This window comes from Scomber scombrus, chromosome 22, assembly GCF_963691925.1.
Source record: "Scomber scombrus chromosome 22, fScoSco1.1, whole genome shotgun sequence".
NCBI lineage: Eukaryota > Metazoa > Chordata > Actinopteri > Scombriformes > Scombridae > Scomber > Scomber scombrus.
The window spans coordinates 18180432-18203278 of NC_084991.1; the positions used below are offsets into that span (position 1 = coordinate 18180432).

General features: G+C 39.6%; 1 protein-coding gene across 3 annotated transcripts in view; it reads right to left on the bottom strand.

Annotated features, from left to right (window-relative positions):
- The window catches only part of iqsec3a (IQ motif and Sec7 domain ArfGEF 3a), a 99050-nt gene that overhangs the window by 61988 nt on the left and 14215 nt on the right, over positions 1–22847 (bottom strand). For all 3 annotated transcript variants that reach the window (XM_062443750.1, XM_062443748.1, XM_062443749.1), the window contains exon 2: positions 12485–12565. In XM_062443750.1, the coding sequence (XP_062299734.1) occupies positions 12485–12565 (81 nt within the window). The remainder of the gene's footprint in view (positions 1–12484; positions 12566–22847) is intronic.

Consider the following 22847-nt stretch of genomic DNA (forward strand, 5'->3'; position numbering starts at 1 on the left):
CCAGTGAATCAATGTATGACTAGTCCAGGGACAACCCCTAAAATAAGGGCCTGAGAACAAAACATGACTTTGTTTTTTCGTAACTTTGACATGTTCCCTTCATGTGATGGAAGTCATCAAACCCGTTAGTGAAGTGATTCACCGCATAGGCAAAAAAAAAAACAATAGTTCATCCCAGTATCAAGGATTTCAAAGAAATTGTGAATGGCTGTGTGTGAGAGTCTTCCAGCTTGCTACGCATTGACAGGATGTGATACAACAAGCAGCCTGTTCAAAACAGGCAAAATAAATGCTTTCAACAAATTTGAGAAGCACAAAAATGAGCTTTAGGGTCTGAGAAACTTTGGCTTGTCTGACTGTCTTTCAGAGGCTTTGCCAGTTGTAAGACAATATGCTCTTCTGGCCTGAAAATGAAGGCAAAGGGCCAGCTCTGTACAAGTCTTGATGAGCTTTGTTGCATTCTTGCATCAACAACAGACATGCCTGTCTCACATCTGCCTCCCACTGAGGATATTTTTTAACCACATGTCTTACGGGCAATGTACCAAACTGGTATACTGTGCCACAGACACATCCTCAAACCCCTTCTATGGAATCCAGTTGGGAAAGGTTGGATACTCAAAGATGGCACATCACCACAAAAATCACTTAAAAAGAGCCTGCACCAACAGCCGTAAAGATGTCATTCTTCTCTATTGCAATGATAAGAACTGCAATCACACTACGAAATCCTAGTGTCTGTCTGTGGGATTGAGTGTACAAACATTTGCTCCTGAATTTACATGGAATGTCCCAATGGTTGTGATTGATTGATCCCATGAAGAACAATGAGAAAATGTTAAAAAAATAAAAATAAAAAAAATAAAAAGAAATCTTTATTGTGATAAATAAATGATTTCTCTAATGCAAGAAAAATACTTGTTCATTGCAAATGTGTCTATTTTATGGCTGCATTATGTTGCTGATTCACAATAAAACCCTGTGGTTACTATAATGTTCTTTTGAGGTCTGAAAACCATCAGTGCTAATATGAAATATGTAAATACAACCAAGGCAGACATTTTTCTGTACCTTTTTAGGTTATACTCACTGGATAGTCACGATAGTAGTGCTCAGTAGCAAACTATTACTTTTTGTTTTTGATGAGACATTGTCAGTGACTACTTGAAATGAATTATTAGCATAATTAAGCACTGATTACATTATCATTAGATTAGCATTAGAATTAGAAGTGAGTATTTCTGAGAAAATATAACAGATATTTTCACCTATGGTAAGGCCTTATATAAGAGGCTGTTGTTTCACAATAAAACCATATTTTGACATTCTGGTTGCTTTGGATTACAGGGACATCACCTGTAGACCACCAGACACAATATGATACAGATGAACAGGTAGAAAATGATGAACTTGGTGCTCCCTTTTTCGGGGCAGGCATTTAAAAAAATGTTTTTGCTCATGTGGTGAATCACCTCATTCATGAATTTAATGACTTTTGCAGTAAAAAGAAAAAATATGACCATCCATTTCATGAAAGGGACATGTCAAAGTTATGAAAAAAACAAGGTCATGTTTTCTTCTACCCCAGGTAGAAGTACCTCAAAATTGTCTGTGTTTGGTTCCTGCTATATACTGTTTGTGTGGCAGAAGACATTTGGGATATTTCTGATCAAGTATTTGAAATAAAAGTTGAGTTGGGTGTGTGAGAGCACTTACTGCCTCCACTAACTTCCCTGGGCTACAGCCTGAATCCCAAAAAGGCTACTCTTATAAAACACAACAAAAAATGAGAACAGCACGTAAGCGTTAAGCGATTCATGCATGATAAAGATGGATGATTTGTACTTAAAAGGTCAGATAGAGCCTCATATTTCCAGGTTTTAGTACCCCTTCTGTTACCTGCCATGCACTGCAGAATGAAGCAGATTGTTAATTCTTCCCTCCATTTGTACCCACAAGAGATTTATAGCTTACACTCTCCCACCTCTTGAGCTAATGGGTAGGACAGTTAAGGGAACCAGATGCCTGCTTTTGGGGCATTTGGCTCTACGTCATTGCACAATTAGGAATGCTGTAACATGCTGACTGATGAAAGGAAAGGTCATTGGGCAAAGATTTTAAACTGACTTGTTATGGACATCCTTTATAGTTAAGTAAGAAGAGCATAGATGACTTGATGTAAGGACAGAGGGAGAAAATATAGGCAGACAGCCAAAGCAAAAAGGTCAGGACAAAATGTTCAGCCAGCATGTGGACAGACAGATGTCTCTGACTGCCAGTACTTCTGCTCCTCATTAGCACCCCCTGCTGTTCAGAGGGGAGTTATTTTGTCCATTTGTGGAGCTGCAGGCAGTTTAGATAGAGGGGCAGGTACACACAAACACACACAGAACAGAAACACAAGCAGACACTCATCCCAGGGCATTGTGCTCTTTCTTTTTTTCTTGGCTCGCACTCTCTCTTCCATACACAAACACTCACCTACACACAGGGGACATTTTATGGCAGCAGAGTCAGGCAGGAGTTGAGGTATTGACTGGCCTGCAGAATGGGACTGAGGTATTCTGGGACGCTTGAGATGATGGAAACTAATAAGATGGCAGATCATTAAAGACAGTCAGACAGAAAGGAACAAAGGAGTGGAAGAGAGAGCAATAATACCACCTTGGCACATTGTGTGAGTGTATGTGTGCTTGCATCTATGAGAAGCAAAAAGATGTTTAGGTCAACGAGTCTATATATCACACAGCTCTGCCACAGTACTCGAAATCATTATCTGAAATCATATGAGCTCGTTGTAGCCAGAAAATGGCATTCATCTGAGCCCATAGCAAATCAAAAGATCTGTATTCAGGCTGAGAACAAAGAGTGCCTTAATCGAGATAGAACTTCAGCCTGTAATGATCACCTCATTTTTCTCTAAAAAAAATGGAAAATATTACGGGAAAACTACATTTATTGTTTTATATCTTGCAGTGATTCTGCCAGCTCAGAATGGTTAGTAATGCATAATAAGCCTTTCTGCAGCATATACCAACATGCATTAATAATGTCAGGACTATTTTACTACATATTTCTTATTATTATTGTTCTTTTAGTTTGTTTTTTTGTACTTAGTATTTATTGTTCTCTATCGTTTTTCTTATTGCTGCTCTTATATTCTATTACTGTCCATTTGCTGCTGTGACAATGCAAATTTCCCCATTGTGGGACTAATAAAGGAATATCTTATCTTATACTCCCCAAATTCACGTCTCCTGCCCCATTAGAGGGGACAAGACATTAGACCATGTTTACACCAACATTGCTGAAGCATACAAAGCCATTCTTCTCCACTACTGGGGACAGTCTGACCACCTCTCACTGATCCTCAAATACACACCACTCATGAAAGGTGTAAAACCCTCAGTTAAAACAGTACAAGTATGGCCAGAGTGGGTACACTCACTCCTACAGCACATGTTTGCAACTGAGGCCACCCTTGACTACCACACAGACATTGATTCCTATGCCTCCTCTGTATTGGACGATATCAACATTAACATCAACAGTGTTACCACCGTTAATTGGATTACAACATTTCCCAATCAGAAGCAAAAAAGAGGTCCACACACTGCTTAAAGCATGCAACACTGCTTTCACATCAGGTGACATGCAGGCCTACAGAAAAGGGGCATCAAGAGGGCAATGCACAGCCACAAGCTAAGGATTGAGGAGTACTTCCACAATGGTTCCAACAGTTCCAACCTCAAACGCATGTGGCAGGGTACTCAGGCCATCACAGACTACAAACTCATGAGAATGTGATTCATCGACTTCAGTTCATTATTCAACACCATCATCCCCTCCAAACTGATCACCAAACTTGACAAGCTTGGCATCAACACCTCCTTCTACAACTGGATACTGGACTTCCTAACCAGGAGACCACAGCATGTTAGGTTAACCTCACCTCCTGATCCCTCAGCCTAAACACCAGCATCTCACAGGGCTTCGTGCTGGGTCCTCTCCTCTACTACCTCTTCATACACAACTGCACTTATGTACATGGCTCCAAGTCTGAAGATGACACAAAACCTCACCCCTGGTCAAAATGGCTCACCAGCATCTCTTCTTCCTGAGGTGACTGAGGAAAGCCCATCTGTCTGCTTGGATTCTGGTGAAATTCTACAAATGTGCACCTTGCAAAATGAAAGAGCACGATTTACTATCTACTGCTTACCAATATTTATACTGCTTATATCTGACCCATAGTGTATTCATATTTATTCTCATTCAACTTATTCAACTTACACTGCACTGCGCTTTACTGCTTCTTTTGCACTTCTGATTGTCTCAGTACTTGCAATGCAAGTGCAATGACGATAACGTTGAATCTAATCTAATCTAATTTCAGTGGATGGCAGGCTCCTGGGACAAGTGAGTCAGTTTCTAGAATTGACCAAAACCATTGTACCGTCAGAAAAACAGCATACATAAGGTTTTTAATGTATTTTTTTCACTGTCCACCTTTGCAGAAAATGGTGGACAGAAAAAGTAAAGTTAATTGTGCTGTACTCAGCTTTCTAACAGCAATATTACCAACTTGTACGATTATAATTACAAAGAGTATGAAATATAATAAAAAGGTACTTCAGGGATTTGTTATTGCACATCCATTAAGTTCAAGGACTCCAAAGAAACAGATTTTACAAAAATGGTTGAATTGAAGCAGCAGAAGTCATACGGCTTAAGCTTCAAATAACACAGGATCCTACATTTCCCATGATCTCGATAGCATTGTTTTTGTTAGATCCTCCCTGCTGGGTAAAAAAAATAATACATTTTTCTCCACAACGCCCAGATTTGACACAGACAACATTTTCCATCTTACTGCACAAGCGAAGATAACCTGGATGACATCATGATATTTTCTTGACAAAGCTCCTCAAGAGACACATTGTAAAACTGTTTTCACAAGTTGAGTTGTCCACCTAATGACTTATAAACTGACTTTGACAAATCTGTGGAGTGCCCCTTTAAAAATATTAACATACTACATTGCTACACGTATCTGCTTTCATTTTGCTTTTCACAGCAGTTTGTATGTTTAAGAAGATCTAAGGCCCTGACATTTATACTGAGACTGAAACTTAAAAGACTGCTGATTCTGAGATACACACACACATACACACATTTCAAAGCACATACACACAACAGATGCTGTACACACAAGAGATGCCGCAGCAAAGTCATCAAATGTTGTGCTTTTATTAAATCTCCTCTGTAATAAAACCCTCCGCTTGCCTCGCTCACAATGCTGAGATAAGCTGCAGAACGGAGGGAGAAGAGGAGGAGACGCTCTCAGATCTGAACATTTTATGCTCACCACTGTTCTCCTAAAGAGATGGGGGATGACGTGACACTGTTCAGGAATGCAGCAGAGCATCACTATGGTCCTATTTCTCATTTTTGCACAAGTATGTATACAGTAGTAAGCCTCATCTCATCAAAGCCTACATGCATTAAAAAGAAGAAAATAGTGAATGATGTCTATGATCATGCAACTGAGCATGAGCAGATCTGGTATCACAGTTCTGTGGTAGCTGTCTTGCATAAAGCAGGCCTCGGGGTGAAAATAAATTAGATGCAGCATCATTTTAATTAGAAATTACTCCAAGCGCTCACACTCTAAAAGCTTCTTTCATTCATTCACAATGCTGCTGAGTGCTGATTTCAATTTTCGAGTGAATTTAGGCTACTCAAAATCCCAAAGGATGTGTTTAAAATGGAATAAGCTAGAACAAAAACTAACAGCTGAATGGACAGAACCCTGAGGAAAATGACACTGAGTGCTCCTCTGATTGGCTAAGAGGCAAACCCTTTGAGCCAATAGGAAGGTGACAACAGACAGGCTTATTTGAAAGACAGAGAAATATAACACATGGCTTGGTGATGGCTCTGCAGTTATTACAATGATGGGTAAAAGAATAAAAATACACCCACACCTCTGTGGTGTATAACAGACAGTCTCTAGATGTTATGCCACAACTGCACATCTTCCTGCTGTGCCCTCTGTTCCCATGACAACAGAACAGCAAGCCAACAAGGTCACTTTCTCCAGCTGAGGCAGCACGATAGCACAACCATGGCATGCAACCGAAAGAGACAGAGGCAGAGGGAGATGAGGACAAAATATTACATTATCGAGTGAAAGGGTAAAAGAAACTTGGCGAACTGAGATCAAGACGCCACATGTGTGAAATTGAATTTGCAGCTGCACAGGTGAGACTAATGTTGGATGTGAGGACAAAAGCAAAGGGTGATCTTGCAGTTCTCCTTTAGCTTGTGTGAGTGTGTGTGCGTGACTGCCACACACCTCAAAGGCAGCTCCTGAATCACTAAAAAAAAAAGCTTTGGGGACAGTTTTCCAACATGCCCCTGAATGTCCTCCAACAAAATGGATCAATCATCCTATCAGTTGCTCCGTCTGCCTCAGTGCATCATGGTCCCTGTAGTCCTCTAAGTCTCCCCACACTGAGAACCTCTACTTGTCTCCGTTGCCACCCAAAGTGACAAAGCATTTCAAGCTGCGTCCTTATTCATCCAATGTCACCTTTCCATTTGCCAGACAGCATGACTCCACTAATTAGTGCAGTTTATTATTAATTCCAGTGATTAATTAGAGAAAAAAGGTGTCTTGGCGAGATGGCACAGCTGTCTACTTGTGCCATGACCATAGGTGAATTAATTTCCTGTAGAAATACCATAATTCTCCCCACTATGATGTTTCAAGGTGTCAGCTTCATCTTCACCACTCGTGGCATTTATCTACGTTTTATTCCAGTTTATGATCAAGGACATTCTGAGTTATAAATAAAAATTATGACATGAGACTCCTAAATCTGATCTGGCAATAACCCAAATGTGTTGTCCTTCTTTTTATATTTCTGCAAAGTCATATGCTTCACCAGGTGCAGTCTGTGATCCTTCCTTACCTCTACAGCTCAATTTATCGCCTGTCATAAAAGATAGGGTTGTAAGTTTTAATTACACCATGGGTGCAAAAGTGCAGCTTGCCACTAATTTATCTACCTTTTGAATAAAAGGATATACTGCCCAGAAACAACTCCAAAAATAAATTATGGTAATATGTAATAATAATAGTGCAATTTAACTGTCATGTGTTCATTAATATGTAATTTATTCTCTCACCAAAAAAAGCAGAGGAGGCTTGTAGACTTGATAACTAATTTCCTCTCTGACTAAAAAATCCCGATGACAGATTGTTTTAGCTAATTAGCATAGCATACCTCATTAAGGTGTTGGTGTGTGTATGTGTGTGCAAGTAATTTGTCAGATGCACAGCAGGAGAACTGATTTAAAGTGCTTTTAGATGGTGAACAGAATGTCAGCCTTTCTGTCTGCACTGTGAGCTGGTGGAGAAAAACGTCGTTTTGGCAGCTGAATCGCCGACAGACTTAAATATCATGCCAAAAATTTGGGCCGTCACCTGCCAAAGGCTGACTGTCCAGTTTATATTTAACTCTGTGACCAAAAGAGTAGGTGTTTATCCTTTCAGCGCCGTCATTAAATATTCCCAGGATGACTCAGCTATGCAGGGAAATTATTTTGCTTGAGCTGTGTTGTGGAAGCATGCTGATTTTATGGCTACAAGGTTTAGCTAAGCAACACTAAATTTAAACTGCGAGTACGAAGAGTAGCTCATAAATCACTCACAAACATACTAGTTCATATTTAGCAGCTGGATGTTAATTCATTGTCAGATCAGTACCATCGGAAATGAAAATAATCTTTATTAGTCTTTAGCTTTATTACTCATTGCCTGCAGGTGGCATTATTAAAATAGAAGAAGCTTGTCTGAACTGGCTGGTGTTGTGGTTCGGGTGATTTACATCAACGACACAGTTTGTCTTTCCTTTCTCCTCAGACAGGATGAAATGTCGATAGAACCAGTACCTAGCATTTTAAAAACAACACCACTTTGACAATGATCAACGCATTCTTGAAAAACAGATTTTTTTTTCTTTAAGTATTTTTGTGAGCTATGTTCTATGCTGAAGGGAAGTATTTGCCTCATTCAGAGTTTAAAATCTAAAATATTTCTCGGCTTTTTATTATATTGCACACAACTCTCTGTATTGTGTACTGTATTGCACTATTGATAGTTGCTAGATTTCCAAAATTCAATCCTAGGTGTCTGATATTTATCTTTCTTTGTGAGTGTCTCAGATTGATTGGTGGACATCTATATAGTGGTAATGCCTTTTACCTGGATTAACCTAACCATTGCACCTAATAAAGAGTTAGTGTCCATAATATTTTGTATATTCAGTCCATATGGCAGTTATGAGCCCTTTATCTGGGGCATTTCTGCTTTAACAGGCTCTATCAGTGCCAGGTATTGGACCAGTGACATGATATGTTCTAAGTGACTTCTCCAACCAACCCTAGCCAACAATTGATTGGCTATTTTACTGGACAGGATGGCTGAGAAAGCAGCTGCACTCTGCTGGTAGTGACCGTACCTCACACTGCTGCCTCCTGTGTTGCACTTGCTCTTGTTTACACAAACTGTAGGCCTACACATCAGTTTTTGTTGAAAGAACTGCCCTATACCAACACTGCAGAGTTATCACACATCTGCAACAAAAAAAAAAATTCTGAAGCCGGAGTGCACCCCAAACACTTGAGTAAACCTTACACGGTGGCATGTTATTAACAGCTAACAGATGCTGATTGTTGCAATCTTTTTTTTATTTTTGCAAAAATTCGAATCAAACAACTTGAGTATGCATAATTTGTTACTTGGAAATTCAAAGGTTCAGGAATGATTGTGTTAATCTTGTAGATTTATTTAAATGATAGAAAATTACATAATACGCCGGTCATTTGTGGTCAGCTAATTTACTCTTGCATACCTGGAAGTCTTTTGTGTATACACACACAAACACACACAGCAGTGATTTGAAAAGCAGTCATTCTACCTGCGGCTTGTCCACCAGGCATCTTTCTGAGTGTCATTATTTATAGCTCCTCTGCTGTGCCATTCTTTATGCAAGAATATTCTACTCATAATTTCCCCCCTCCATTTATTAGGTTTCTGGTGGGCCTGTGTGTTGACCACAGCAGTTCTCAGTTTTGCTGCAAAGCAGAAAGTTACAGTAAACTTAGGTTCCCTTATGGAACTGGAAAGGTAAAAACAAAACTCCTGAGTGCAATTCTAGCACACTGCAGCAGAAGATGGCTCACACTGCTAATTGAAAGGCTATGACCATCCTGCTAAATCAGCCCCTTCCATGAATGATTATAGATCTGACTTGGTGACCCTGAATACAAATCCCCTGCCATCTCTAAACCCTCTGGTGCCTCCTTAAAGCCTGGCAAGAATGACCAGGCTGTCAGGGTGAGATTCCAGCCTCCACAAGGTCCTCATTATATGTGACAGTGAAATCCACATTTCTCTTTTCAGTTTGTAACTTCCTACTTTTCTGCTCGTTTAAACGATCCCACGTACACTGTGATATTACCTGCTTGTTTCCCCACTTCCTAACAGTTCGGATCAGGCTCCTCTGGTGCAAACCATAGTGCAAGTATGGCTTCAAATTAGTACACTGAGTTCTTGCAGAAGCTCACACCGGTACCCTTTTCTGAGCTGACCCAAGGCTTGAATTGCTCTCAGTAGAAGGAGTGATGTAAATGAAATAACGATGATTGTGCTTTGTCTGTCAGGTTCCGTGTTTGAAATAAGGCCTCATTACATCGGTGAGTGGATGCAGTGCACAAAGAGGCAATGAACTGTCCTTTTTATATGTTAATCAGGTCTTGTTTGGTGGTAAGAGGAGCCCCTCAATCATGCAAGACAACACAATCCACTCACTTTTATTTCTGTGAGAGACTTTTGTAGATTTCTGTAGGGTTTAAGTAAAGGTTATGTCACTCTTCCTTTTTTTCTGGCATATCTATCATCATGGATTCTCTTGCTGATCTGGTGGTTTTATGTGTTTTACTAGAGTATGTAGATTATCTACCTTATGCCGTGTGTACCGTATCGACAGACTGGTACACATACATGTACATTAACACACACACACACACAGATAGACAGGGAGCTGTGTTCTGATCACTGCCAAGCCAAAGCATGCAACATGATAAGAACTCTTTTTTTTCACATGAACACAGATGTATTACATGTGTCAACAAGAAGTCTCACCAGTTTCCAGCATGGGGAAAGACCCTACAGTACACACATCAATGCAGTATGGTAGTTTTACATTGCATAATTACACTTTGGTTACATGGTAATATTCATACATGACTCTTTCGAACTTAATGTGACCACAGTGGAGAGACAAGCCCGAATGAAGTGAACAATGGTGGCGATGGATGCAATGAGGTGTGGTGCGACGCGGAGTTATGTTGATGTGATGTGGTGATGCCACATGAGTAAATGATCAACAAATCACTGACAACAATGCGGAAATACAGAAATCAACAACAACAGAATACAGCTTTCAAAAAGAGATAGACGCAACAAGAACAAAAAAAAAAAAAAAAAAGGGACAAAATCACAAGCTGCTTTCTGTCTCAGCCCCAGAGAGAACTGCTTTGAAGTGGTTTGCTTCAGAGATTGGGAGGTTGGGTGGGGGGTGAAGGTGGGGGATTTGAGGAGTTGGAGGTGTTGACAAGGACCTTCTGTTGTGCACTTTGTTTGTACCTTTAGCTAATGGTCCCTTAGCACAAAGCAATCATAAAACACAACAGCACCAAACGGCTTCTATCAAGCAAAGTTCAAGCTGCTAAATTCAGATCGATTCTTGTCTTTTTATTTTTTGTTGTCTGCCTTTCCAATTTCCCGCCCACCCCCGGCTTTGATCCCATGAAAGTCACTCCAGTTCAATTTTTACAACTGGAATCACTGATTTCATTTAATAAAAGGGCAAAGAGACTTTTGTGACAACAGATACTGTAAGACACTTGGGTTTTGAGTTAGTCAGCAGGCCGTTTGCCAATATATCTGATAAATGGCTTTATGAAGCTTTATTTGCTATTCACTGAAGTGGCAAACAAAGCCAAAAATGAGAATTATTGAAACAGCTCTCCTTTTCCTCTACATTTCTGTCTCTCAGTCTATCCACGTAGCTGACATAAAACAACACATGCCTCTGAGGTGTTTAAAGTTTAGTTTTGTCTGTGCTTGTTGGTCTACAGCCTTCTGTCACTTATTGTGTCCAGCACCTCGGGGGCTATGATTTGCCATGAATACACTTTTGCTTGTACGCTATTTACTGCCTGGCTCAGACAATACAGCAAAGCAATCCTGTGAAATGTGCAGTCCACAACAAACAACCCATTTTGGGGCTGATGCTGTTGATTGCTATTGATGTGCTTTGGCCAGATGATTGCAATAATTTCCAGTGACACCGGTGGCAGAGTGCACTTGGGTAAATAAAATCAGAAAGTAGAGACATTTTTGTGCTGTCAATTCCTCTTGAAAGGGGTGAGATAATTGATAATCTTGCTTATCTAATTCTATTTTGTAGACTGCTTATTCAACAGTAAATGTTAATTATTATACTCCCTCAAAGCTGCCTGGCTGGTTAATAGTTGTGCATAAGTACCATCATTACAGCAACTAATCGTTAGCTCTTTTTGTTCTTTTTGTTCTTTTTTCACATTCCCCATGATAGAGGGTGCAAATTACTCAAATTACCACATCAAACTTAATGTAAAAAACTTTTATAAAAAAGTGCTTATCTGGAATTCATATACAAGTATTTGTACACACTTGGAACTCCAACAGGCAGCAACAGCTCCATCACTGTCATGTGTTAATCTGACATAAAAAGATAACAGTATCATCATCCTGCTTTGCTTGCTAAACTCAGTGTAATTTTTTTCGCCAATTGTTCAATTGTCATATAGACAGCTCCACCAAAGACTTGACCAATGTCCAGGAAATGGGATCTTGATGTGATTGGTTTGGATATTACTGCTGTGTTTCAGTGGATTTATCTTGATAGTCAGACAAACACAGCGCTGACACTGTGAAAATAACAAATCATCCAGTGCATCTTAGATTCACTCAGGAAACAATGCTGCAGCCTCAACAAGACCCAAAACCCAAGCTGATGTGACAAATGACATTTAAAACTGTGTGGAGTCACTCCCTCTCTGTCAATGGGGTGGCTATTTTAAGAGTGTAGGAGTCTCCCTCTCTTTGCCTGATTGTTAACATGGAGAAAAAAGAAGCTCGGCTTGTCCCCGGGAAGAATCTGAAGCATTTACAACCACTTCAACTTAGATAACACTGCTGGGGTAGCTGTGTTGCCTAAAGTAGCTACTGCAGCACTGCCATTAACAGGATGCATGATAAGTGGCTGTAATTAAAATTTACAGAAAAGAAAATTAAAATTGTTCAAAGTAAATACATAAGTTAAAAAAAAAAAATTGTGCAAATGTTACAAGGATGCAGTTATCTTACCTGGGGACACAAGCGGTAGAGGTCTCCCCCTCAGGGGCCTCTGGGGCAGGGCAGCAGAACTGATGAAGCACTGTTTGGTTGCTGTGCAAGGAAGAGAAGAAACAGAACAATAGAATAAATAAAAAAGTTAAAGCTAAATGCTAACTGGTAGCTGTTTAAATTACTAAAGCTGAGATTTTTATTTTAGTTATTAGTTAGTTCTCATTTTGCAAGCCAATATTCCTAAGAGTAATTATATAATGGACAGTTCTAGACCTCAAAACGAATGTCCACTGCCAATACCAATGCAGAAAATAGTCTGCCTTATATGTAGTGAAGTGGAAAATGTTAGGGTGGTGGGTGGGCATTTAGTAAGTTGGACGTTCAACTCCCATTGCAGACCTGCAATTAACATTCACCCTTTTTATTAACTGTAACCTTTATCAGTACCCAACCTTAAAGTCCCCCTGCACTCATGAGCGTATTTTGCTTCTTTTTTTTTTTAACTTCACTTGGATGTTTGGAGCTTGAGATTCAACGTTTTCCTGAGCAATCATTTAATCGACGACGACGTTGAAGACGAGGATATGCACGAGCACAGTTTGTGACACCACAGCTAGGTTGGAGCCAATCTTGGTCCAGTTTGCAACTTACACAAAATGTGATGTGGAAAGTTGAAGCCTCCAGTGCACGTAAACTAAGAACAGACTTTTCTGTGAAGTAAAAGACAATATTTGCATGTTTATAGATTCTGAATTGTATAATGTTGGAGAAGTAGTAGATGTTATTTTAAAGATTCTAATGAGGCAATTGACCTTTTTTTTGTTTTTTGTTGAAAAGACGACATCTGGAAGAGATTTAAACAAGTGGCCAGTTGCTTAACCCTAACCATTAACATAATTTATTTGCTAAAACCACAAGTGCTGTGACCTTAACAGAATTGTCCATTGACATTCTTGTTTAGTGATAAGGTTGTCTTTTCATCTCTGAAGGCCAACTGTTATGTTGACACCACTTTAATATCCCTACATAAAAACCAAGAGGACACAGTCTAGTTCAAATTACAGCCAGACTACATACATTTTATATATTTTGTTTATTTTCAGGTTGCCTACTGAATGAAACAACATGTCATTTTACCATATTCATCTGTTTGTCTGGACCCTGCCATTTCTCACCCACCATTTGCCCCAAGTGTATTTCTAGCACTTGATAACCTAACCAGTCTCCTCCCTCCACACCTGCTTTCTATTACTTGTCAGCCCCAGTATATATACTCCTAAATCAGCAGTCACTCCTTTAGTAGATTGTCTTCTATGCCTTGTAGCTTTATGGTAGGTTAGTATTTTCCTTGTATTGTCGGCTTGCCTGTTTTTGACTCCTTTCATCCTTAGCCCCTCTAGTTTTTCAAGCCTTTTTTTGTGATCTCCCAGAAACAACATAGTTTTGACCAAGGAAAGACTGACTCACCCCTACAACCTCAGCTTGCAGTGTCTGCTTTTCAGTACCTTGCTTTGAGAACCAGTCTCTCAGGCCCTCAAACCACCTTACTTAACCCAGGCACAATGTTGTGACAGCCATTATTTATAGGGAGACTTTAAGGATTACCGTGGTAACATAAAATCCTTGGGCCAGTGTTGGTTTGGTTGGCAATCAGAAGACAATGGCAGCCTGGATTTGAGCCACTTACAGCTTTGTTGCATAATTTACAGCAGTCCTCCTAACACTGGACCCTGGTACAAGCAGATGTTTTTAACAATCAAGCCGAAGTTGGGCCAACAGAGTTCTAATTTTGGCAAGAATGCTCATTTGTATTCTCAACTAATCACAGCTGCTGCTGAAGATTGCCAGATTATGTCAGCAAGTGCAAAACCTTTAGGCATTCTAGGCTATTAATACAAGTCGGGATGCAAGAAAGATTTATTGGTTTTCTCTCCTTTTTAATTGAGATGTGTCAAAATTAATATTTGTATATCTTTAAACTTAACACACTGCGCTATTTTGGGCTGTCCCAGACAAAAAATGACATGATCAAATGTGGTGATATCTTTGGCTGTGGCCCCAAAACAGTGGTCCTACATCGCATTGTGAGAGAAGTTCAAAGATGGCTGTTTCTGACAGTGTCAAAAATTTAGGATAACCATCTCATAATGTGACATCTACTAATTAAGTAATAGGAATGCAGGATAAAATTGATCAACATAACCCTGGCACTAAAAGCAATGATGTTTGGGATTCCATCAAACAAGAAAATCTTATTGAGTTGTGGCAGCAGAAGCCTTGTTTGTATGATGTGTCCTCCAGAAGGACATAGCGTGGAGCTACGATTCTTGATCAGCTTCACTCTTTACCACTATAGCTGCACAGATGGATGATGCATGCTGATGACACTTTCTTGTATATTAACTTTAATTGTAGCCTAAAATTCAGTAGGTGTGATCATCGTACAATCTAAAACTTGATGCACCCAAGTTTGTTAGATATATGTCACACAGTGTGGCTTGCAATAAACTAATAAGACTAATGAAATCTCACAGTCTATAGGCACCATTAAAGGTACGGTGTGGAGTTGTTGACCACTAGTAGTTAATGTGTGGGTCCCCATTTTGTTTATCTGACAAACGTGTGCAAGCATGGTGGGAAGAATGTGGCTCAGGAGGTAGAGTGGGTTATCCACTAATTAGAATATCGACTGTTCGATCCCTGGCTCCTCCAGTCTGAAAGTGTCCTTGGACAAGGTACTGAACCCTAAATTGCTCTCGAAGGCTGTGCCATCGATGTGTGTGAGAATGAGCATTCGATTTCCTGATGGGCAGGATGGCACTCTGCATGACAGCCTCTGCCATCAGTGTATGAATTGGAGAATGTTGGCATGTAGTGTAAAGCGCTTTTTAGAGGCTGGAAGACTAGGAAAGCGCTATATAAATACATCCCATTTACATTTCCCTGTTGACAATTTTCATCATATTCCACTGATTGACAGTCCAGTGGCAGTAAGTCGTAAAGAAACAGCAGGGCACCAAAGAAGACCGCAAGCTAGCAAACACATAAACAAAATATTCAAACAACCAGCTTTGCAAATCTTATATGAGGAGGGAAATGCATGCAAAACATTTGTCTTGCGTCAAGGACACACACAATGCATTTTGATGAGAGTGAATGTAAACATAATATTTGTCTCCACAAAGTCTCTTTAACTAGATCATCTCAATGTACAGTACAACAAAGTTTGCCTCAAAGTAGTCTCAGAAGTTTAGTGCGAACAGTCTCTCATATTCTGAATAATGGAATTTAGAAAAAATAGGATAAAGAATATGAGGGTCAAAATCTGTTATACATTTGCTGTCAATGTGTCTTTATCTGTGTTCAGTTGATCAGAAAATTGTATAGATAGGGAGATACAGATAGACAGATATTGAGTGTTTCATCATCATGGATATACAAAGGTATGAGTTTCAGTATTTCAGCACCAGATAGAGAGTTTGAATATGTCAGCACCACAGAGAGAGAAATGGAAGAGAGAGTGAATTTGTGGCTCTTCAAAAACATTTTCCTCTATTATTGTTTTTGTAGTTAGTGACTGAGAAAAAAAAAATTCACAAGAAACTGCTGGGCTAATTGCACAAGTGTCACATTTTGCCAAAATAGCAAACCAAAAATAGTAAGTACAGTATACAGGATGGTATATCTGCAGCTTAAGACAGCCAGGCAGCTTAAAGCTTACTGTACATACAGTCACAAGTGAAGGCGATACTGAGATGTAAGAAAAGAGCATGTAGGGATATACATTTTTAATGCACATGTGAGAAAGCCATGAGTGCATTACTCATGGTTTTCTCACATGTGCATTAAAATTCTTGCGTGCTGTCCTCCCTACATCAGAACATCTTTTTTCACCTGAACGCTGCTTCACATTCTTCACGTTCTTATCTCTTTAAGTTTCATCCATCTCTCCCCTCAATATCCTCCCTTCCTCCCACTCTTCTGTCCTTTGGTCCCTTTTTACACTTATTTTCAATCACTGTCTATGCCTCCCCATCCACCTATTCCACATCCTACAGGCATGGTGTGTAGTGCAAGAGAGGAATTTACCCAATTGCTCTTGCTGTCAGAAGATGTAGCCAGTAAAAAGGGCTGCAGTATTGTATATGCTGTGTTCTACCCTGGACACAGGACATGAAGGATAGCAAGGAAAGAGGTGAGGTACAAAAGACTGGATAAGAAAGCGAGGCTGATCTTCCCAGCAGCAACTGCCCGTCCATCCCTAATCACCCCTGTGTAGCCATTTGATATTCTGCCTTGTAGTCAATCTCTTCTCTGCTTCCCTGCTTCCCCTCCTGTTTGCCCCCTGGGAGAGGACAGTGAAAACAAGGAGACCTGCATGTCTTCTTATATACCCCCTGTAAGAGCGTGACTGCTGGTTCACCTCAAGAACACTCCAATCCAACAACCCTGCTCTCTGCTGTTAAGTGCAGTAGTTTATCACACAACACACAGGCTTCTTTGAAGATTTCTTCCCTGAGTTTAAACTAATTTTTTTTTTTAGACTAGCCATCTCTGAAATTCTTAATGTTGATCCTCTTAATGTTGAATGGTTCAGACATGAAAATACAGATTTTTTAGTCTCTTTTTTGTGCCAGTCTCTCTCTATAAGGACAAAGAAAGCAACAGAGAAAGTGCTTCCAAGGGAGGTTGGGAGGTATTTGACAGCAACAATGGTAGACAGTGCAGGGAGGGTATGACAGCAAATTAATTCCCATTGTTAATGGCTCCTCTAATTGTGTTCGCCTTAATGACCGTGACACCACTGTGGCCGTTTTTAATAGGTCGAGAACACAGGCGGAATCTGGGGGGACACAGATTAGCAACAGCGTTGAAATGGCAGAGCCATTTGCTCACACAGATAAAGGGTATAAAACAAATCGGGACTGATACATGCAAATATTTAGTGATAGTAATTATATACGTGCTGAAACAAAAAAACAGTCCTATCAACATGTTTTCTTGACCATAATAAAGTGAATTGTAGTCACCCTGGCTCAAATAAAAGTGGTAATACTTCAGGATATGAGGGACCAAAATTAATCAAAACTTCAATGTATCTTTAACCTTAACAATTACTAATACCAAACATGTACAACTAGTGTTTTTAAAAGAAAAAGTATACAATGATCTGTACTTATTCTACTTCAGTGATGACATTTATTTGGATCTTTCTACTGCAATTCTGTAAATCTTGCGACAACTATTATTAGAAAAGTACAGAAATACTGCACATGCATCTATTTCTTCTTTTTTGTATACGTATAAAACCTGCCACACTCCAATAAGATATGGCTCTGGCATAATAATCTCACTCCAAACCTGCTGAGGCTTCTTTTTCTTGATGACAGCATGAAAAAAGCAGCACCTATTTGAATTTAATCAATAGGTATTATTGGGAAAAGGTACAGTGTGTGTAGCAGGGTCAGTTGCCTCTGATGATGACACATTTAAAGGAAATGCACAGACAGAAATATCCAGGGACACAGGGCCAAACTGCGTCAATACCTTGAGAATAAAAGGTGAGTGTGGTCACATTTGAGTCATTCATTCCACCACATTTGAGAAAAACACCTCAAAGTAAAGTGAATTTGGATAGTTTAGGATAAATCACCTTCCCTTTGATTTATCTCAACCGTCTATCTCTGTCTCCTTTTGATCTGGCTTCTCACAATTTTCTCCATTATTTTTTGACATTTTCTACTCAGCTTTACTATCACCTTAATCGTTCCACTCAAAAACAGCTTGCAAGCCTTTAATAACAATCTTGGTTTATGAGGGGAGCTTTAAGAGTCACAGCTGTGCTACAGAGATAGCATATACAAAAAAAAAGTCACGTATCGAGTTGTATATCATGAATCTGTTTGTTCTAGTAAAAAGTTGTACTGATATGAGAAGACTAGAGGCTATCTGAGGTCCTGATTTTCAAACTAATCTGTCTTTCTATCACAAACAAACTCACTGTGACGACAATCCACGCCTTCCCATGTTCAGGATTACACAAACATTTCCTTAACAAAACATCAACATAAATTCTGCTCTACACATTTACAAAATTTGTGAGACTACATACCCCTGCCTCCAGTTTCACACCCACACCTCCCTCAAACAGTGGGTGCTGTTTGATCAATGCGGGCACTGAAGATTAAACTGAACTTGCATGACCTGCTTTCTGATGTTCCACGCCGCTGACTCAGTTCCCCTTGTGGTCTAAGCTCGCTAATACCACCTATAAAAAATCTATAAGCTTTTATAAGCTCTTCCACACACCAGATCTGTTTGAGGGAGAGTGTAATCTGCACACCATGGCTTCATTGTATTTTGTTTTAACTTCTCGTGTCTAATGTGTTTGTCGATGCGCTCCTCCTCGTGTTGAATTCAGCTTTACTGTGTCAATAGCTCTCCGGCTGATTCAATTCAGCTCAAGGCAGAAAAGATCTGTGCGCACTGACGTGATACACTCTGAAGCATGGGACAGAGAGAGAGAGAGAGGAAGAGGAAGAGGGGGATCAAAGCTTGCAATAATTGACGGATTAGTTTTCACAGACCATTTCCTTGGCACTGAGAGAAAAAAACATAGCTGTGAACATGTTCACTCATTGAAATAACATAATGTGCAGTATTAGTCTGCCCCTGAAGGCCAAACATGGTAAAAACAAATATAACTGACCTTGGAGGAAGCAGACGTATTCACAATAGTGGCAAAACCAAGGCTTTTTTTTGTGGTTGTTGTAATTATTTGATTTCCATGATTGTTTTGATTTAGGAATAAATTAATTTTAGAGTCACATCAAATCTTTAAAAAAATAAATCCTGAGATAAATAAGGTGACAGTAAAAAAACAAAAACGTATCACCTATGAAAATGTAAAAATAAAACAAGATTCCATCCAATTCCTTGATTAATTTAGATCAGCTGAAATATTATACACACTCCACAAACCAACACATCTCATGCCAGAATTAAGAGAAACACTTTGATCATGTTAAATCAGACACTCTGGATGAAGGATACTTCACTTCCATTTGCTAAAAAGGCAGTTGCTGCAAGTGCTAGTTTATTGCTATGTTTTACAGGCTAATGGGGTGCTTTCTGAGAGAAATAAATTCAAATTCAAATTCAATACACATGTTGATATGCGTGTGTATCTTTCGTGAGGTGAAAGTGATTGGACATGATTGTGCAGTGGACTATTAGCCAAAAAAAATAAACGGAATCAGATGTTTTTTTGTGTGAGAACTGCACCAATCTTCCACACTCACACACGCACACGGATAAACACCTCATTTTTCTGTCCTCAAAGCCGACCATATGAATTCCTTTACACACATACACATGCACAGTGAAATTAAAACAAGCTTTCCTTGAAAGGTTTACGTCAGCATGGACTCGCCATCTCAAGCGGCTTAGCTCGCCTTCTGCAAGCAATACGGAGAGAGCTAGAGATGGACGAGATAGCAAGACCAACTTTCCCATGATAATCTCACAAAAGAGGGGGGAAAAACATCTTGTCTGTGTATTCAATCCCTTAAAAAACTCCTGTGCCCAGAGTGAAAAGCTGCACCATTTGTGCTTTATTCACTCTCTGACACTCATTGTAGCCTACTTGATTCCATTGAGGCATTTGACATTTAAAAATCAAACCATTTCACTATCAAGATCCACATTTATGCTGCATCATGTTTGTCTGAACAAGACAAGGCCTCTTGAGGTCACAGTTACATCATGTAAGCTGGTGGCAACTTGGAAGAGAAGGAGGAAAAAGATGAAACGTGACAGCATACTTCACTGCTGTCCAAAAGTAATATAATGTGTTCATAAGTGAAGGTTTTATTTGCATGGCCACATTTAGTCCATGTGTCATCACTTTGGGATATATTTAGCAGAGTTCTGAGGAAGGAAAATTTAACGCTATCTAAAATATCAACAGTAAATGTCAAGTTTTGATGTCCCCTCAAAATCAAAGGTGAGTTCTTCGAGGCTCTCAACATTTTACACCCTTTTTCAACTCAACTCCCAACTGCTGCCCCCCTCCCTCCAAAAAAAAGACTTAAAAGAGGAGCCTTTGACGGAGGAGGCAAAACAAGCAGAGAAGGAGAGAGCTGAGCCTGGGGGGGAAGAACAGCAGTGAACTACTTCCTGGCGTTCACTTGTCAGACAAAGTTCCTTCAGCTGAGGGGGTTCAAGACTGACACTGAGCTGGATTTATTTCTGCCGGACAATTTACTGTTAGAAATGAAATGTTCTTTAATCAAATGTCTCCAGCATTGATCGACCCTGGGTTTTTAGGGTGTGTGGTGGCAGAGATTACAAACAGCAAGGGCATGGAAGCATTCATGCTAAGTTAGCTTGCAAATATCAATATTGGCTAGCTGCTCCAGCTGAAATGATGCCGATATAGATACAAGGACGTAACTCAGTATAAACAAGCTAGCAAACTAAACAGTAGCTTGATTTTTAGCTAATGATAACACTGGAGAGCAGAAATATTTTTCAATGAATGAATGAAACTGTAAATATTTACTTATTACTAATATTTACTTAAATATTTTAGCCATTTTCACACTCAAATGAAGAAATTGCTCACAAATTCTTGCTGCAAAACAATAATGAATGGTTGCCTGAATGTTAAATCACCATTTAGTTTTAATAAAGCGTTGTCTTCCTTAATAACCAGCTAGCTACGTTCATGAAAAACAGTGACAGAAAAACTGTAAAATGTAGACTAGCTTTCTAGTCAATGGAGCTGTACAAATTGTGCCTTGACTTATAGCAATAGCAACTCTTCAGTCAACATTTGTTATCACTGTGAAAAATATTACATTAATTGTTCCTAGCATTTAGCTGCTGCTGTTTCCATGTCAACTAAAAATGACACCTACATTACAACAAGAAAATGGCTAGTTTTTCTGTGGTGCTGAGTAAGACAACCTTTTGCATAACAGGGCTTCAACAACCAAAAGCACAAGTTTGACATGCAATTATTTAAATATTTCCAGTGATGAGAAAGGTGCGATCTTCCTGGGCAACTGAGCAAGCCATAGTGGCATTCACTAAAACCAATTCGCCAAAATTAATTGTATTTGGACTTGAATGAGATTATGGCTTTGACCTAGAGGGGAGGTATGGCGACTACCATATTACCTTTGCATTTATGCAAAAACAGTCTACAAGAAAGGTCCTTCAAAGTCTCAGAATGTCTAATTTAATCCAATGGCAAAAAAGGAAAGAAAAACAAAACACAGTTACTAATTGCCATGAAAGCAGCAGTTTTTCCTACTGTTTTCATCTGATCTCCATCTGGTGCGTCCACTATTGAGCAGTTTGAGCAGCTCATATCAAGCATCAAGCTACACTGTGTCACTGCAGGGCCATCTGCTGAAGGGTTGGCACTGGGTCAAATTTCACAGATATTTTCAGTGCTTCACGCTGATGCTTGACAGCTATCAAACTGACATGGTTGTCATATATCAGCCAGGGCTTCAGCTGACAAGGAAAATCCCAACCACCAAATCATCAACATCAACAGTAAACATACATTTTGTGGTGAGATGAATTATTGTCATTCATAGCAGACCATAAGTACTGCACAAACCCTGAGTGTTTGAGGCCTTTACACAGGGAGAAAGATAGGCGATTTAGGAAGATTGAAATGTCATGATAAACCACATCATCCACATACAATAACTTCCCCAATTCCCACACATAGTATATGACTCATTCATGGTTCATGTTCTGCTTATCTCATTGGCTTCTTTTAGGATTTGCTCCAAGTAAAAGCCTCCCCTGACATCACTGGTAGAGTCATCAGCTCCTCCCCCTGGCACTGCGTACCTGATGATGTAATCCTGGCGTCAAGTGGGTGGACAGACGGGCATTGGTGATGTAACCACAGTGCACAGGGAGTACAAGATGCTTTTACGGTCAACTGAATGGGAAGACAATCTACTATGCTACTATGACTGTGCTCATTAAATGTCATATATAACACACAAACGAGGCACACACACAAACAATGTCACACACATTCTAGTCGTTACTATCTCCAAGAATGAATACAATTTTGCTGCCAGGTTATTAATCCTGGAAGTGAAGAGAAAAAGAAAATAATTGGATGAAGAGATGTGTAACCACATGTGTGAAAAATGAAAATGAATGATCTAGCCAGTGAGTAAATTAGTAGCTGAGTTGATGTATCCCCTGTCCTATTTCTCTCTTGCGTAGTACAATAAATCGTGGTAGAGGCTTGGTTGAGTCTTTGTGTGATATGTTGAGAAGACCGGGAAAGCCGATTGGACATGCCATGCCTGTTCCGATCAGCTCTGTAATGCCTTGCAGCCTT